Source organism: Aythya ferina (assembly GCF_964211825.1).
Source record: "Aythya ferina genome assembly, chromosome: 3".
Taxonomy (NCBI): Eukaryota; Metazoa; Chordata; class Aves; order Anseriformes; family Anatidae; genus Aythya; species Aythya ferina.
This window is the reverse complement of record NC_140298.1, coordinates 3,748,402-3,767,869: the sequence shown is the minus strand read 5'-3', so window position 1 is coordinate 3,767,869 and position 19,468 is coordinate 3,748,402. Positions and strand designations below refer to the sequence as shown.

Here is a 19,468-nt window from a genome sequence, read left to right as displayed (position 1 = left end):
AGGTGATGGTGAGATCAGGAACTTTTTTTTTTTTTTTTTTTTTTTTTGTGGGTGTTGTTGTTGTTTGTTTGTTTGTTTGTTTTGTTTTTCTTTTTCCCAAAGCCATGAAGCAACTTGATAATCCAAATTAATTGAATACTGTAATGGAAAGGAAAAGATTGCTGTGTGCTTAAGCAGGAAGTAGTGGTGTGTTTTATATTGTTTTTGTTTTCTTTTTTCTTAATGTGCTCAAGTGATTTCTTGTATTCCTAAGAGCTCTGTAAAGCAGGACCAACTACGAAGCCCTTTTAGACTTCCCTGCCAATGAAGCCTAGAGCACATCAGCATTGTTACTTTCTATTGTTGCTGATACACAAAGCAACATGGAACCACTAAAAGAGTCCGATTCTGTTGAGAGGACCCAAGATGTGCAGCACTGTGGAAACGAAGCAGATTTCCAGAAGTTCTGAGCACCTGCTGTTTCTAACGACTTCAGAAAGAAAATATGTTTATTGTGCCCGGGCATCAGGAAGGTGTCGTTTCAGGGCCTGATAGCTAAAGCCCTGTTGGTATCTTGGTGCCCTAGGAAGCATTTCTGCTGTAGGATACAGCACAGCTTATTGACCATGTGGGTGACATGCACAGAAATTAAAGATTGATGGCTGAGTTGTAATGAATTAGGAGTTAAAGGTACAGAGTGTTTTTGTTATATATAATTTATATTTATCTTCTGTCAGCCAGCATTCAACTTACCCTGGCTCTGTTCCAAGTATGCATTAGCATTACTGCAATTAGTGTGAGAAAAATTAGGTTTCTTCAACCTGTATTTCAGTAGGACTTTAGGACCTCTGCAGCAGGTGACAAGATTTCTTGCCAAGATGCACAAATAGATGGACCATTATTAAGGCTGATTTTGATGCTGATTTGTGCTCTTCCTCTTCTCCATCTATTATTTTTCTTTGATTAAACTAATTCCTGAAGTGGTAAATACAGTCTCCTCAGCAAAGGGGAAGGATTTGCTTGTGTCTGTGCTTACAACATCAAGAGAGGTAGATTTACCTCATCAGATATTAGTAAATATGCTAAAAAAGAACTTTTTGGCCATTAAGAAGTGACAAAAATATGGCTGTTTTGCACCTTCCACACACAAGTTGATTTCTTGAAGTTTTTAACACTGGGAAGCACAGTCCTGCCTCGCTGCTGTTGCATCTTGTGTGGTGGCAGGAGACGTGCAAGGTGGGGGCACTTTTGAAAATCCCTATGGACACAGCAGTGACCACTGAGTCTTTCTGCAAAGTATTACTGCATCTTCAGTGCCCAGTTTGAAAAAAGGGACCCACGCCAGTCCCCACCAGGCTGTTTTCTTTCCCAGGAGCAGGGCTTGCAGATAAATGTATTCGTGTCAGTGGTAGGTATAGTCAGGCTGGTATTAGCTGAACCTACAGCAGCTCAGTGAAGCTTAGCAGGCTCAGCTAGGTGATGGCATTGGAAAAACAACACACCACCATTTGCTTTGATGAGAGCAAGGAATAATTACTGTGGCTAAAAACTCAGTTTTTCGCTGTTAGGCCTGACAGAGTGTATTTGCTGGGAAGTTGCAGATGGAGTTAGATTACTGGCTGGCATTTGACTGTGATTCATAGAGCAATAGATACTACAGAGGGTCTAGTTAGGAAAAATGTAATAGCTGCTGGGGCACACAGGCCGCATGCAAGTTAATCCGCTGCCATCCTTCTTCATCTTGGTAAGACACCACATCCGTGTTTTCACCAAAGCAGCAAACTGAATTTTCATTACGTGAACTACTGTTGCGTCTTGGCATGGCATGCTCTCCAAGAGCACATCTTTTGAGAATGGTGAGAGGGTCTCTTTCTCTTTCTCTGAACCACGAAAGAAGACTAGAAACTGTTAGCTGAGCAATAGGGCTGGCTACTGTACAGGAGGTTAAATCTCTAATTTGCTGGGAGATTATGGGCAAATCACAGAATCATAAAATGGTTTCATTGCTTCATTGCTTTATTGTTTGCATTTTTTTTCCTTTACTTGACCTATGTTGGCCCTAGTTCAGGAAAGAATCGCAATTTGGAAAAGTGCTATTGGACTTAATACAAATGTCTTGGTGCTTTCCTGAATAACTCCTGCAGCTATTGAGAAGCTGAATATGTAGAAGAGTAAATGCAGGTTTTTCACTAATGATCACAGACATACTCCAGGACTACGATTGCAGTTTGGAAGAGATCAGGTAGAAATTTTCTTATGATTTTTTTTTTAAATCAAAATTAATTGTCTAATTCTTTTCCTCAAAAAGCATCTCTTTTTTTGAAACTAATTCAGCTGAAAATGATGAGAATTTGGTTAAAACTTTTCATTTTTCCACCAGAATCTCTAGGCTGTCTAAAAAATTATGGTAGTCTGTAGTATCTGTCCAAAAAGATAAATATTGTTAATAAATACTATTATATAATAATATAAATAATCTCTCATATATATTCACTTTATGCATATTCACTTATATATAATTCATACACTAAATAAGCAAATTAATAATAAATTGCCATATAATGTTATAATTTTATTAATGTTTATGATTTTATAATAATATTGTATAATTTTATATACAGATATAATTAGCGTTAGGGATTGAGGAGAAAAAATGTCACAATTCTTCTTTGCACTGGGCAATTTCCAGATACTGGGCTGAACAGATGAAGTCCCCTTCTAACTCATCCACTGTCACTGAAGTCAATGGCAAAGTGCAGCTCAGAAATTTGCTTATGAATTCTCTGTTACTAGATTGTAAACTTTTCTACATACTTTTTTTTTTTTTTTATCTAATTGATTTCTTCTTCCTGAATTTACAGCCATGCTGCCTTTTTAGCACTGCATTGTGGACTTGCTTTCATTTAATATTTTGTTGTGATTAATCCCTCTCACACTAGAGAACTGTCTGTGCTTTGTTTCCATTTATTTTATTAAGTGGAGGCTACATCATTAAGTTTTTCTGGTGCATATGTTCAATGCTAGTTGATAAGAACCATATATTTGAAGAAAAGGAGAAAAGTAGATTAAAGATTTCCTGTCCCCTCATGGCTAGCCTTCTCCTAGATGAAATGAAGAATTTGTGAGCAGAGGCAAATGGGTGATACAATCATTTCTCTATGGGTAGGCTAACTCTATCAGTGGTCTGAATCTTAGCGTCTTTTGATAATGATTTTCTTGCAAGAAGAAATCACGTGTATGTATTTCTTACCCTGGTGTGCAGATGCTGTTTCCTTAGCAATGGACTGGGGATTATGGTCCAACTCTGCTGAGTCAGTTGTCAAAGTACAGTACCCAAGGATAGACATTTTTGGGGGTGCATTAGTTTTTTTGAATCAAGATGCTCTCTGAAAGGGAGCCCGCTGCAAGTTTTAATCTTGCAGCGCAATGATTGCCTCAGATGTAAATAGCAGGTAGATGTGAGGAAAACAGAAGAGATCATTAAACAAACAGCACCTTGCACAGATGGTGCACCTGAGTCCCGAACCTGGTCATCATTTAAACTGGTGATGCTGCTGCATTGTAGTTCCTCCGCTCTTCTGAACCCCCAGCCCCAAACCTGCAGTGGAGGATGTGTAGCATCTCCCAGCAGCAAGCGTGGTGCTGCCAATTTCATCCATGTCAATGAATTTGGTTTGCTTCAAAAGATTTCTTCAAAGTAATGTTTCATTACCAAGGCTGGCCGATAGAAAAACAAACAAAAAAAAAAACTTGACCAAAACCAAGCAAAAAAAAAAAAACCAAATGCTTAACAGGAAAACTTGTGGCACTTCTCCATGAACTTCTCTTAGCTCATATAGTTTATAATTATTTGATGTGGTACTTTGTATGATTAGACAACAGCAGATGACCACAAAGAACTTGAAAGAACAGATCTTTTCTGTTGCTTCCTTTATAGTGTGGCCCAGTAGTCTTCCGAACAGGTGTTGCTCATATAGTATCACCATTTCTCTTTGCATCACCAGTATAGGTTGGCAATAATGCACAGCAACGTAGAATTAAAAATTAATAGTGAAATGATTACATAATTCTCCTCTAGCAGGAAAAAAGAAAAAGAAACACAAAAACACCAGCAACCCCCACCTTAGAACAAAGGCCTTTAAAGCATTTTGGCTGTTTTCCAGAGCAGCTAATTTGTGCTCCACCTAACACTGCTCTGTGAAGCAGACGTGCTATTGCCAAGCAGGAACTGCTAACTGGCCATCGTGGAAGCGGGCAGGTGGCCGGCAAGGCTCTGCTCAGTGTCCGTCCATGCTGCACTCATCAGTGCCAGTTGTACCACGCCAGAAGAACCTGCCTAAATGGCAACAGCACAGCAAGTTGGTCTTTTATATTGTTGGCATAATCCGTGACATTCATAAACGAAAGACAATGCATTGGGAAGTCTAGAGAGAGTGGATTTGCTTTCCTCGATGCTAAAACAAAGGCTTTGCAATGTTACACATATTATTCTGATCACAAAAGTATCTTGCATTAGGGCTTTCAGCGTGAGATAATTGACCTTGACATTGCTTTCAGCTAAGGGCACATAACTCTTATCGCAGTGACTTATCTTGAAGAAAAGCGTGCAACTGCAAAGAATATTTACTTACTATCTTCTCTCTCTCTCTCGCTTGCTTTTTTTTTTTTTTTTTTTTTTTTTTTACTCTTGAAAACTGTGCACTGCAAGGACAAGTAGGCAGAAGAGTAGTGAGGGATGGAAGCTATTTTATGTGGATGAACACATGAAGAGGTGATTATGTATTGCTAAAAGTCTAATCCTTGGATAAACTACAGTTTGCTATTAATTCTTTGGACTTGCTTAGCTGCTACTTAACATTTCCATGACTTAACAATTATATTCTTGAGCTAAGAGTAACTTTTTGACAAAATGTGTAGGGATTAGAAACATTGATAATTATATTAATTAATATTAATGGGAGTGACAATATTTGCAGTCATATGACAAACATGAGGAAAGCCGGGCTTAAATTTTATCAATTAATTCTGTTTCTAATTGCTTTCAGTATTCCTTTGTCAGAACATGTTCCGCTTGCACCAAGGAATGTATTAAGCTGGAAATGCAGACCAAAGTTACAGGAAAGAGAGATGTGTACCTGTGTATGGTATTGTCTGTTATCCAGGTACATATTTAGCCTCATGTGTGGGCTTCCATTTTCTCCTTTGTGTCTATTTATTATAAATGCCAATCATCTGGAGCAATAGGTTCAGTCTCAGCTGAGATGAGTTAGCAGGTAGCAAGGCAGGCAGGAGAAGAAAATGCCATTTATTGAAGAGCTCTCCAAACTATCAAATATCTTTCTTCCCACACTTTCATGTAGGTGCAGGACTAGCACAGGATGGTAAGACAAGCCCTGGAAAAGAGAGCTCAGTGTGTATATCTATAATGGTTACTCACATTTGTTTAATACATTTGATTGGATTGAAGTTGTCTCCAGAGTGAGGCAGAGAGCTGCAGTCCATTGGCCTTAATTCTTCCCTGTACTCCCATTGCTTTATACTGCTCCACCAGCCATAAAACCCAACATAACCCCCCCTCAGCTCTCCCTGGTGTGAGGAAATCCCTCGCCGGATCCCTCACGGAGTGTCACAGCTGCCACGGAGGCTTCTTGGCACGAGCAGGAGAGTGAAAACTTCCCCGCAGATGTGTCCAGCTTGGGGTAGAGCTGTGGGATGATGCTCTTGCTCAGTGTCCCACCAGGCCAGGGGTGTGCAAAAACCCAGCCAGGAGTGGAGGCATTCATTGGGGAAAAAATGAGACCCATAAAGTTTTCTGCATGAAAATCTTCATGTCCTGAAACCGCTCTCCTCAGAGAGATTTCAGCCTGTAAAGAAATCTTAATGTGTTGAAGTTTCCCTCGGCACAGAGCCTTCACCACATAACAATCCAAGAGGCCAATAAAACAAATAATGACTATCTCCTGGGGCAGCTGCAGTAAAAAAAATGTCGCCAGCTAAAAATTGTGCCTTTGATGGCTCCACAGGCAAGACATCAACAATCTCTACAACTGCCAATCCCCCCGTGTGGTTTTACACTCGCTGCCCTCTCAGCCTGTGTCTAGGTGCAATGTGCAGTGTTTCAGGGTCTGCTTTTCTCAGCTCATCCCACCTTTGGTCCTCCTCAGGAATACACTGCTGTAAGATTTGAATAAATATCTCATTGAACATGCACGTATAGGTGAAGGATGCTATCAACCAGCAAAAGATGGTGTAGTTCCCTTTTGTTTTTCTCCCAGCTAAACTGGGAAGGTTTGCTGTCCACTCACCTTATCCATGGGGAGGTTGGGCACTAGTGCACAAGGGAGAGTGGCCAGGGAACTATTCATGAACAACGCAGTGAATTGAGGTACTTGCTGACTAGGAAAAGGGAGTGCCCCCAAATTTCTGCTCCTTGTGGGCTGGATACTCTACCTATCCCATTCCTCCCCTGCTGATCCCTAGCATATTTGCATCTATGCATATTTTTAGGATAAAATTGGGAAGTGTAATTTTATCTGGTTGTATCTTCAAAATTCAGATCTTTTGCTCTGGTATAAATGTTGCTTCTGCTCCATATCCCTATTAGGTGACAGAGCTCAGAATTAGTCCCTTTGTGTTTGTTTCCACTACACCGGGATGGACCTGTGAGCCTTTGCTTTTCCCCATCAGGAAGCATGGATTTAACGTATCGAACACACCAGAATTGCTTAATGAGTGCTCAGTGAATATTAATAAAAGTTTGGACGTGACTCAGACTACAATGGATGTGAAGTTTGAAAGCTTTGGTTCAAGATTACAGGAGGCTGTGAGAAAATATGGTATCCAGCAGCTAGCATATAGAGCAGATATTTCACTATCCAGGGATCTCTAATTACTAATAATGTACAGGAACAGTATGATATGTCCTTACAATTGCAGAATCCTTTTCAAAGATAATCTTTAATAGTTTATTTGACAACCTGTAAAATTATAGAAAATTATTAGTCTTGGGAATTACAAAAATCCCCATAGTACAGTCAAACAATAAAATTATAATTACCTGTGGGTAATTGAAATTTAACTGTTTTTTTATTGTATATTACACATCAATAGCAACATAAGTTCAAGAGTGTCCCCCTCCCCTCCCTTTTCTTTTCCCTACAGAAGCAGGGAAAATGGACAACCCTGCTGGTAGCTTGTGAGCCCTTGTCACAGAACAGAGCTTGAACAATTTCGATTAAAGCGGTATGTTCGAGACTGTCATTAGACCTGCATTAAATTACATATCTGGAATGTTAAAAATAAAGAGTACTGAAGCTTATTCACAGCTGCCGGTGGTAAAGTATGTAGTCAAGGTTTTGATTATCTTTAAAGTTCTTATTTTTCTCTTTTCTAAAACTTATTGTTTCGTCAAACAAATATCTAGCGCATTTAAGAACAGTGTGAGCACATGGGCAGAATTGCTTAAGACGGATAAAGCATTAGCGTGTTTCTATTCTGTGCTTGGTAGTATTGTTTAGTGCTAACAATGGTAATTTATCAATTACACAAGAAGGAACAAAGCTCTTTGCCTGTCTCTTAACTCTGGAACTACCTATTACGAGGCCCAAAGCTTTGAGACCCCTTCCCAGACCTCGGGAGGCATCATTTAATGTTAATCATGTATTGCCAGCTTTTGCCTTGTCCTCTGTTAGTGACCCCTTGGAGGCTGCTCAGTGTTCATCAAGATTTCCATGCATTATTTTTGTAAACCAGCAAAATTATCACTTTTTTTTTTTTTTTCTTCCAAAGCACGGATCTTGATAATGAGGCACAACTGCTCACCAGCCCTCCTGTCTACTTTTCTAGTCTAGTAGGCCAGACCTTCCAGTCTCTTCTTGCCATGTTCCTCATGATGGCATTAGAGATGTTTAGAACAAGCTTTTTGGATGCTGTTTGGCCAGCCTACCACCCAAAATATGGTACGTTTGACATGAGTTGTCTATATGACAGCTGTGTTATATACTCCTAAGATGCACTATAATGGTGTTTGCTTCTATATAAGGATCAAGCTAGCTACCTTTATTTGATTCTGTAAAGTGCTTTGTGATCATTATGTGAATATAAATGCACAAGTGAAAATATCTCTGTTTTATTAAGAGTTTCAATTAATGTGTTTAATACACAGATTTTATCATGAGAGAGGCATCACAAAGACTGAGTACAACATAATGGAAAGCAAGGCATTGTTATGATTATTATTACTATTATTTATGTATAATCGTTGAAGTATTAATTGAAAGCTGGGAAATTGAGTTCCTGGCCCCCAAAGATCTCATAATAACAGCTTTTTTGGGGGGAGGCAACAATAGCAAACCAGCTCTATTTTGTGGCACTACTAAAGATGCATACAGCCCAGTCTGGAAAACCATGATCCTGACTGGGTTGTCCCATTTCCAAAGATCAAAGGGACAAAGAAGAAATCAGTTGTAGCCATCATTGCTTGTACTATTTCTTTAGGTGCCTTTTACTCTTCCCACCACCCTTTTTTCTCTGCCTGTTTGTGTGAAGAGTATTCCTGCATGTTAGAGCTCTGACACGGCTGTTTATCCAGTGAGGCAGCTGGGAAGTTCTCATCAAAGCAGTACCTGAATGCCTTGACAAGGGACCTGGGGAGAGGACTGAAGTGGGCAGCTCAGCTGCAGAAACATCCTGGTGGAGGTGGCACTTCTGAAAGCCACTGGGCCCCAGGATCTCTCGCTGTCACCACCCATGGGTGGATTGGAAGGTGGCCACGTGGCTTTCCAGTGGGGCTGGCCCCAAAAAGCACCACTAATTATCCAAAGGGTACCCACAAGCCAGTGCCTCTCATCTTTGCTGGCATTTGCAGGTAGCTACACAGCATGGAAATGCCAACTGTATCCTCACTGCTTCCCCACCTCCTTCTGTGAACATTATGCAAAAGAATAATCTGAGATTTTTAGGTGCCTTAGCCTCCTGAAAGCTAAAATGGAGTGTTTGTGTTACTTCTAAAACAAGTATAAATCTTTCAAAAGGAGAAACCTCAAGAGGAACTGTCTTATCAAAACAGTTATTGATATAAGCTACAGCAGAGGAAACACAAGGCTGGCCCAAAATCTGGGTCCTCATGTGAAAAAGCCATGATCTCGTGTAACAGAGTGAGGAGATAGAGCTGAGAAACCTTTGTTTTGCTCTGGCTGTTTCCTAAGCCTGACCCCTGACCAACACCAGAAGGCTACAGGAAAGGCCTTCTCCATCTTGACCCTTATTCCCTGGCAGATTGCAGTTGCTGAGCTCAACTGCCCTAAAAAAGACGCTGGAGAGCTGTTGTTCACTTGGATTTATATATATGAGATGCTTGAAAACTAAATCTTTCAAACACTAAAATGCACCATATTGTAAGACAAAGAGCAGGAGATAAATTTTCTTCCCTTTGAAAAATTCTGCTTGTATCTCTCACTAGGGCTAATTTTTACCATTTTTAACTCCAGAGAGAAGAGCTATTCTGACTGTGATGCAATGATGAAGTGAGAACTAAGGAAGAGCAACTGTACCATCTTCAGGATTAAAGCCAGGTCAAATTTTTGGTTTTGATTGAAATCAATCACTTTTTTTTGGACATAGAAATCAGGAAAATACACCAATACAACATGTTGAAAAGAATCATAAAGTTATTATTTGCTCCCACAGAAATGATTCAAATAGCGAGCCCCAAGACTCATGATAGTGGGGAAATATTTTAGAGTGAAATCACAGGCCTTTAGGGATGGCCATTGACACTGAGTACAACACAGTGGGACGGTCCAAACAGGGTGACAGGGAACTCCTTGTGGACAGCAGCATTAATAGTCCTCATTTCACTCCTCTCTGTAGGGAGTCAGAGCTCACAAATGTTTGGGTAATGAAGGCTGCAAGCCTCAAAACAAAACAAAACAAAAGCACACAACAAAACAGCAACAAAAAACCATGCTATTTCACTTTCTCATGGATGAGGTTAGAAGGTTAATAAAACAGTTAATCCCAGCCTGCCCTGTCAAAGGGAATAGCTCACATTTGTAAGACTTGGGAGTGTGTGTGGATGGATGCTGGTATTTCCTGACAGAGCGAGTCCAAGAAGTTGAGAAGACATGGGGCTTGGAGGAGGAGTTTGATTTTCAACTGCATCAATTAGCGTAACTTAAAAAGGTTTGTGTAAATTGCTTTTGAGAGTGGACCCCAACTCAGTTTTCTTTTTTTTTTTTTTTTTCCTTGTGGGAACCTAAAATTAAAGCTTAATACTGAGCAATGTAGGCCAACCACAGAATTTCAATCAAATGGCTCAGAGAAACTTTTTAAAAAAAAGTCATTAAATTGACTTTTTATTTAAACGTTATTATTTTGGAAAAAAAAAATAAAATAGGCCATAGGCCATTTAGGAACCATTCAGCAACACCATCTCAAACTAAACAAAAAAAAAAAAAAAAAAAAAAAAAAGAGAAATAGCGCTAAATTTGCTGAACAGTTTGATGGCCCTGAAAAGACAATATTGGGAATTTTTACCATTTGTAAGCACAGAAGGTCTTGAGACCATAGGTGGAGGACATGGCTGCATTGTGGCCCTGTGGGCATGCCAAGAGCGGTTGGAAACACCTGAATATTGCCTTCAGACAACTCTAAGTTGGGCCCAGCCAATTACAGTGCCAGGCAGTTATTTATAAGGAGACTTGGACGTCCATTTGTTTTCCAGCATTGAGGGAATGGTTATTGTAGCATAGGAAATTACCCCAGGCCTTATTAGGTTTTCTGAAAAAATATATATTACTGTGTAGGTTACTTTTATGCCTCCATGACTTGGTGTCCCACTGCACAGATGAGGGTCCATACTAAGAAACAGTGTAAATGTTATAGTCGATAACGCTTGGCAGAGAAACTGCACTGCAATTTCTTTTTTCTTCTTTTCTTCCTTTTGTGTGAGGCTCCTGTGCTACCGGCTAACCATTTCCTATAAGGTATTGTGTAAAAGTTATATAGTGTATCATATTAAATTTTATAACAGTGCTTTGTGTTTTGAAAAGGCTTGGGGGGGGTGGGGGTGGGAACAGCATCAATCAGGAAACCACATTTGATAGACTTGGAAGGGGCCTCCTGGGTCATTTTGTCCAAGACCTCTATGAAACAGGAAGGCTTCTGCAAAATACCTTTCCCATAAATGTATCTAACCTTTCCTTAAAGACACTGAGTGATTGTGCCATAAATACCTCAAGCAGGTAAACTAGTCTGATTGACCTTACGATCACAAAGTGTCTCCTAATACTGTTTATAAGGTACAATTTTCCATTCTTTCAGCTGTAGCTAAGCAAGAAAAAAGGGCAAACACACAGTAATGGCCAACAATACGTACTGTGCAAACAGTTTTGCTTTCACTTTACTGCCATCTTCTACCATAAATCTGGATGTACCACTGATATTTGGTTTCCTAGTGTAGTATCTGTGATCCTTGTAGTATCTATCTCACTTTGTCTCTGACTTTTGGAGAGCCAACATTACAGAGTGTAGAAATAACGAAGACGTACAGGCAGCACTTTCTGATTCAGAAAGCCATTCAAAACCCTATGCCATATAGTTAAAGTATTTATTTCTATTTTCCATTTATTAGAATTTGTGGGCTGTTTCTTGTCAGGACCATGGCAGCTAGGGGAAGCACAATGCTTTCAACATCTCCTTCAAAGAATATTTTACATTCTCCTCCAACAATTGTGCATACCCAAAAATAACTACACGGTAGTTTAGCTGTTTGTTGTTGCAATAGCAATGCATTGTGTGCTGGTTATTGCCCCACACTGCTCTGCCTTCAGAACTTTACACACTAATTTCCAAGAGCTTCCTGGGCTGTTTATAAAGTACTGTCTTTGGATTTTTTGTTGTTGTTGTTTGGAAGCACTAAAAGATGGTGAGAGGTCTGAAGAGTTGCTGTCCCACTGCTGAACTTAATTCTGCCAGGCACATGCTACTTACAGAAAGTGGTTGTTGCATGGTCTCCATCTCATACAGCTGGCCACTACCTAATTCCTTCTGGATGGTAGGAGAAAGTTAGGGCACCCTTCAGTGTATCCTTCCAGCTTCCAGGGGAAAAGCCTGACTTTAAATAATAAATATGCAGACAGTCCTGGTGGCAGTGAGGCATTGTTGTCAGATGTAAGAAGGAACGACCATTTTACTGTTATATATCAGATTTTATTGTCATCAGCCACTTCCAGAACATACAGCATCACAGCAAAAGGAGACACCAAACAGGTCCAGTAAAAGCTTGGAAAAAGGTCAAATGGAAAAAGGGACAAATATTATTTTAACTGATCTCTAGCAGGCCGAGCTGGACAGCCTTTCTTTATTAGAGGATTTCTTAAAATTATTACTCACAATTCAAACAGGGCAGTGTATTTCAGACTGCCTGAGGAAGGCTGTAGAGGAATTTCTTCTTCAAAAGTTCAGCAAAAGAAGTTTTAGAAGTTTGAGGCATCCTGAGCTTGGTTTTATTGTTCATCTGTTGTTCTGGGGGAGATCAGGTGGCCTTAATTTGGTTGTTTTTTGTTTGTTTGTTTGTTTTTTAAAATTTGCATTTTTCATATACAGAGGAGTGTTGCATAATGGGCCAGGAAAACTCAAGTTAACTCCTAAAAGCAAAAGACAAAAAAGGTAAGATAATTTAGAAAGAATACAGTGATACTGGGTTTGAAGATGTTGGTGTCTCTGCAAAGCCCTGCCCACGCTTTTATGCTGCGCCTCCTTTATGCCTCATGCCTTCACGCCCATTCACTGGCAATCACTTGTCCTTCTCAGCTCAGTGCTAATCATTTCAGAAAGACCTTTAATAAGCCCAGAAAACACAGACCGTAACATGCCGTCTCTATACAGTTAGGTATAGAGACTTTCTCCGAAGTACAGTAATTTAGAATATTTGTTAGGTATTTAATCACATAGAAATACGGGCTGAAATACACCTCATCCAGTAGTTTAAAAGCAGAGGCTGTTGAGATCCTGACAATTCAATCTGTTGTTATAAAATCACAAGAGACTGTAAAATACCTATGCCAAGAAAAAGAACATAAATTCTAATAGACCTGATCTGAAGCCCACACAGCATTTGCTTATGTACAATCTTACCTGGTTACTTGATACACATGACAAAATCAAGCCTGTTGCCTTCATGCTGACCTGCTTCAGTCCCACATGGCCCCCATTCTCCTCTAGGCACCCCTCAACCATCTAGATTGTATTTATTGTATTTAATTTTTTTATTTTTGTATATATATATTTTTTTAAGAATGGGAATGAAAGCAAAAAGGGCTTTTTTTTTTTTTTTCTTTTTTCTTCTTCTTTTATTATTACTGCTTTTGAGGAAGAGCTGTTCTTTTTAGCATGGATAAGTTCTGACCTGTAACTGTGCTGTTAGGTACGCCTGAAAACAAAAGTGCATTTGTATTGGGTGCTCCTGATACAAAAAAATTATATACTGTACAGATTTTATGATCCTGTTCATTGCACAAATGCCAATCAGAAGCTAATATGGGGCTGTATCTTACATTCCACTTCGGTATTTACAACAGAACATGGCATATCATTTAATTTAAATTTGCAGCATGCTCAGTGTAATTAATGCTGTGCAGTGCCTAGAAAATCCTGATTTCTTAATGTGATACAATGCTTGCATGCTGAGACCTTTTTTTTAAACTACTGTATCATTGTGGAACATTGATGGGTAGGCACTACCATTAAACAGGGAAAAAAATGCCATGCTTACTTTCTCTTTATGAAACTTTCATACAGCTCCCCAAAATATGATGCAAACTACAGGTTTGTTTTAAAAAAGGGAGAGGAAAGTCAAAGATTTAATTTTCCCTTGACACAGCATGATGCCTGAATAGCCAGGCAGCTATTCCTAAATTATGTGCATTTCATTCCTAGGAGCTGTGAGCATTTTGAATGGGCTGTTGTTAAATACAGTACACAAGCGTAAATACTCAAGGGAACAGCTAGCTGAAATTTTGGCATGAGCAGAAATCTGATATCTATCATGGTAGTATCTATCTGAGCACGTAACAATAATGCATGCTGATTTGCTGGGAGTGCTAAGAGAGGGGTTTTGGTATTCTGGGACAAGAACTGTTAAACTTGTGAAGATCGTGTGTGATTATAATAAGCCTTGGTATTTGTGTGCTGCGGTCTTGGCAGGGACAAAAATGGTCACATGTAACCTTTAGACCTGTGATACTGGCTGGGAGGGGGTGCGTGTCTCACTGCTGGAACTGAACTCAAGAGACTGAATGCATGATAAAGATATGTATTTATTATACATAGCTAAAACATGGGGAATTTTTATCTGTACTCAGAAAATGAGGTAACAAAAAGGCAACATGTGCACAGCAGGAAGGGTCAGGACCAAAAGCCCTTTAAGGTCAGTAGTTTTTCTGCTATTACTTCAGTGAGGTTGGATGTTAGTTTACGTACTTTATCAGGCAGGTATTTGATTTCAGTTGTGGGGGGAAAAGAAAAGAAAAAGAAACAAAACACTCAAACCTCTGTCATTTTGTAAGGTATTGGTTTCAACCAGGATGTATTTATAAAAGCTCTATTCATAGACCTGTTGATAGCAAAGAAAATTCTCAGGTCCTCTAAATAAATCTGTTCCTAAATATAATGCTTCAACTTCTATATTCTCATCTGACACCTGACAATTCAACCTTAAGAATAATTGGTCCTGTCTTTGAACCTGTGCAAATACTGTACGAGGAGGGTGGACAATTTATTGATTTAGATTGATTTTTGTAAGAAGCATACGAGACAGATACGGTGTCAGGTGTCACACACTGTATATATTACACTCCTCGAAAGCATCCATAGGCAACAAGGCAAGGTTCAAGAGTACGCGGAGGTAATGTTCAGCAAGCACCTGCAAATGAAGCTGTCCTGCTGTGCAATACCACTCTGAGTAATTAATTACCTAAGAGAGAGAGAGACACCAGCTTAATTGGCCAAGCTGGAACTTCGAGGTTGTGATGACAAGGCTGTTCTGTTGGAAAGCCATCCCAAGCTGTGTGATAACAGCTCTCTCCACATGCAGGAACACAAAGGGATACCCTACTGCAGGCTGGCTGACCCATTGATCTCTTCCTGATTTCAGTGTCAAGCCAAGAAGGGGCTGTAGGAACGGCTGGTCGGGCATTTCCATGCTTGCAACTGTGTTTTTGCATGCAGTGGCTATTCAAGACCATTGCAAGGCTGGGCAGTGGGTTTGTCAGGAATGAAAGCATTTGTGAACTGGCTGCTCAGTTAGTGACACAAATTGTTGGTATTAACAGCTCTGAGCCCTAGGAAAGTCCTAAAACAAACCCTAGGGAAAGCATAGAACAAAAGATGATGGAAGCAAGGTGGCGCTGAGGGATGGCACTGGTCTCACCGCTGGGGACAATGATTAAGACGTGAGGTGCAGAGGGCTGTCCCGTTTGTGTCTGAGTTTGGCTGGGGAAATCACTTCCCTCATCTATAATGAGGGAAAGAATAACTTTGCAGTGTACTTTACATTGGCATCGCATGCTAACTTCATTACTGTTTGCAGCAGCCTGTGCAATCCTCGGAGGAAAGGAATAATAACAAAGAAAAAAATGATAATTACCAAGCATATAGTTTTCATCTGTAATCTTCATTTCAGGATTCACTATTTCTGATGTCAATATTTTATAATGGAAGAATGAGATATGCTAAGTTTCTGTTTGATGGAAGTAAATTCAGATTTAATATTGCCGAGGAGCTGAATTTTTAATACAGTAGAGCAGTATGCAGATATTCCCCGTTTGCTGCTCCTGCCGCTCTGTTGTACCAGTTCAGCAATGTTCCCGTGACCAGGCAGAAAAATGGAAAGAAGCTGCTCTGAATTTTCAGTGGGGTGACAGTACTTTGTCATTTAGCTCTGTCACGATAATTGGGAGTGTCACACAATGAAACAACATGACACACCCCTGGTAAATGAAGAGTTTTCAAAGTGATGTACAGTCCCTGTCAACTGCCAAAGCTTTTATTTGTTCACGGAGTGAGGCAGCATTTCCAGCAGAAAAACCACACTGAAGAGGCACGCATGAAGTTTGTTGTAAATTGATTTCCTCTGTGTTTTTATAAAATTGGATATTTCACATGAACAGTAGGAAAATATCCTCTTTTATCACACGCTCCTGGCTTCCAACCTGCTGAGTACTTTCCACAAACTCTAGGAATTTACCTCTTTTCGTTAAATTGGGTTGGATCTCATTAATAAAAGAATGGTATAATGGAAAAGAGTTTCTAAAATTATACTGTAACCTAGAATTGCAGGATTCAGCTTTCTCTGCCTGAAGAAAAAAATTCTGAAGCATTAAACTTACTTTATCAAGCATTGCACCTGACATGCTCTCATAAATTTTACATACATTTTAACTTATTTTAATATTATGCAGGCTTGGTTTAAAATATTCTCATGAAGTAACTAAAATGAAGCTGCTCAGCCATAAATTAGAGCTAAAAAAATACTTGTTCCCCCCGCCCTATCAATATTTCTTTACCTAAAATCATGTGTTGTATGTAAGTTGAATTTTCTCTTGCTGAGGTACTTCATAGGTCTTAATAGGCCTACCACAGACCCAGTGAGCACTATTTCTGTTGGGTTAAATATACTTTGATTTTTTAGCAGTATCTTGTCTAAAAGCAGACAAAAACAACCCTTTGCATGCCATGCTTTAGCTAGGCCCAGGGCATCCGTCTAACTACGTGGCCATATATTTTTATAGGAGCAGCCCTATAGCAGTCCCACTCCTCAGATGGTCAAACGAAGGGATGGATGGAGGCTTCGGGGCGATGCCTCTTGCAGCACAGCTTCAGGACCCCAGGGACACCCCTTCAACCCAGGTATTTTTCAGCAGTATCATCATCTAGCAGGTATGGCATCATTGACAACTAATCACAAAGCTCCATTTGTGTCTCGATTTCTTAAGCTATTTCAAAGTCACAGCTAAATTACACAAACATTTGCCTATCTAGACATAACAGGACTGTTATGAAATACTGTCAGCTTGTTGCCATTTAGCTTGAACACACACTGCATGTGTCTGTCGGGCCATACTTGGGCAGCTCTGCAGCATGCAACATGTCCCAGACACTGGAGTGATTATGTCTGAATACTCCTTATCTGATTTAAAAGCCGACAATGCTACACATCTGTGCTTGCAAGGCTCCACTGCTACACTGTGACGCCAGTATTTATTTTGCTTCTGCAAGTTAGTTTTCCTTGAGAAGCAGCAGGGGCCTTCTTCAATGAACTGAAAAATGTGTATTGTATGAAGGTCTATGGAGGGTTTGTACTGTAGTTCAATGGGCAAATGTGAACCCAAGGGATGACATTTCATTTAAACATTTGGTTTACATCTTTACATGCCAAAAATATTAATGTCTTGACTTTAGCAAACTGAATTCAGCGCCTTTTTCTTTTCATTTTTTTCCCCCTCAATGAAGTAATTATAGCCAAAACATTCTGTGGATATTTATTCTTCCTTCTCAAAGGTGGAGTTTTGGACACGCACATTTGATTTGCAGGCTGAATTGTCAGTATCTGCTCACTTGACACTTCCGTTAGTTTGTATTGGAAACCACCAGTAGTTTCTTTTCTTGTGTTTATTGTATTACTCTCACATCTTTGATCAAGACATCTTGGGTAACAGCAAAGTTGAGATTAATGCCCATTTGTTATTTTGAAAAAAAAAAAAAAGGCTATGTTTTCTGTTAAAGAATCTGTGAAGACAGTTAATGTAATTGAGAAGCACAAGGCCATTTATAGAAGTGCATCTGAATGTCCTCTTCACATATAATTGCATCAGGTATTCTGCATTAACATGCAAGTCCTGTCCAAAAGACAGAAAAAAAAAAAAAAAAAAAAAAGCTTATTTTTAGGTAGAAGTCCTCAGTGGGCAGTAAATTACCCATAATATCCCCCAAACTAGCAATTAGCCCTGTTTGCTGACTACCTGAATTGTTTCACAGTAGTTCAGCACAGTCTTACCAGTTATCACCATACTTATCATCAGCGATTCAGTCTATGATTCCTGCAGCTTCACATACTGTATGTCTAAGGTCAGTCGTAACAACAAATACATTTATTTGCTTCTTTTAGCCCTTCAGAACTGTTTTAACAGCATGCGATACGTGAAGATAGCTGATGCTGCTATCCAAACCAGATGAATATGCTTAAATAGAAAGAATTTAAAGACAGAAATCAATTAGAAGTGTAGGTATGAAATCTGGTATTAATTAACATTAGTATTTATTCCTGTATTAGCAGATAGTCCTGCTCTTTTCAGAAGTTCTGATGCTTGAAGACATTCTTCAACACAGGCCTGTAACCGAGGAGTATAAAAGAAGAAAATATGAAAACAAAAACCTCTGACAATTTTTTGCTTAAGACTGTTGAGAAGTTTTCCTCTCCTTACAGATGAATGCTTCACCAAAATAGTAACTTATTTGTGAAAACAATATCTATATTGGCTGCTTTAGTGGTGGAAACAATCATGGGCCTACACGTGCACAGATATAAGCACACATCCTAACAGCGTCATTTTCACCGCACAAACCTTGGATTTAAATAAAAGAATACCAAGTGAAAATGAGGTAAATTAAACATTGGAAACAGAATACAGAAATGTTTAGACTCTGAGTACTGCAGGTTTATTTTTAAGCAAAGTGCACACCTTTCTGAATAATGCTTCAATTTACACATTATTTGTCAGGCAACATTCAACTGAATTAACATACCCTGCATCATCAACATTTAAATCCCATTTTCACTGCTGGTTCTGCATCACACTAGAATGACATGGACCTGTATACCTGCCTCAGATCTGATGGAAGGGGTCTGAGTCCATCAGGTAATGAAGAAGATGAAACAAGAATTCATCCTAAGGATGAACATTTGAAGACTGTGCTTCTCATTTGCAAATGTACTCTGAGAAGCAGGCAGAAAATGGAAACATCGCCTTAGCTTGGCTGTAGCTAAAATGCTTCAGCTTCTTGTTTTATGATCAGGAACATCAGCTCTACGACTAGACAAACTGCCTATTGCATATAGCCAAGAGAGACTCTCAAATGAGCAAACCATCTGTTAAAGGGCAAACTATCATTCTGAGTTTTTTATTCTTGTAGGGACAGATTAATTTAAAGCATGCTGCATGGCTACAGGTTGGTAGAAGGAAACAGGCCTAAGCTGCCATGCCATTTTGCACCTAGATGTGCTGCAGGAAAATGAAGGCAAGTGACATGGAGAAAGTGTGACGCAGACACTGTAGGTGAAAGGATACTTTCCTTCTCAGTTTCAGTTGTAGTCAGGACACAGGACCAGAAGAGTCCCATGACCAACTTGACAAACCTGAAAATCATTCAAAATGGTCAAAATGACCTGCTACCATTTTCCAAACCGCTCCAGTAGGAAGCCCATAGGCAA

General features: G+C 39.5%; 1 protein-coding gene and 1 long non-coding RNA gene across 5 annotated transcripts in view; one reads left to right on the top strand and one right to left on the bottom strand.

The window, feature by feature from the left end:
* Positions 1-16,880, top strand: part of LOC311434342 — a 155,472-nt gene extending 138,592 nt beyond the window's left edge. Inside the window, exons 25-26 of one of the 2 annotated variants that reach the window (XR_014691414.1) lie at positions 9,468-9,551; positions 12,586-12,624. This is a non-coding gene — a long non-coding RNA (uncharacterized lncRNA). Of the gene's footprint in view, positions 1-9,467; positions 9,552-12,585; positions 12,625-16,769 lie in introns of those variants that run through there. The other variant, XR_014691413.1, reaches the window with a different exon arrangement.
* LOC311434340 (uncharacterized protein) overlaps positions 12,168-19,468 on the bottom strand; it is a 262,002-nt gene continuing 254,701 nt past the window's right edge. For all 3 annotated transcript variants that reach the window (XR_014691398.1, XR_014691399.1, XM_084514491.1), the window contains one exon: positions 12,168-17,876. Coding sequence is in view for 1 of the 3 variants with exons in the window: in XM_084514491.1 (XP_084370617.1) it covers positions 17,849-17,876 (28 nt within the window). In the remaining 2 variants the exon portion in view is untranslated. The remainder of the gene's footprint in view (positions 17,877-19,468) is intronic.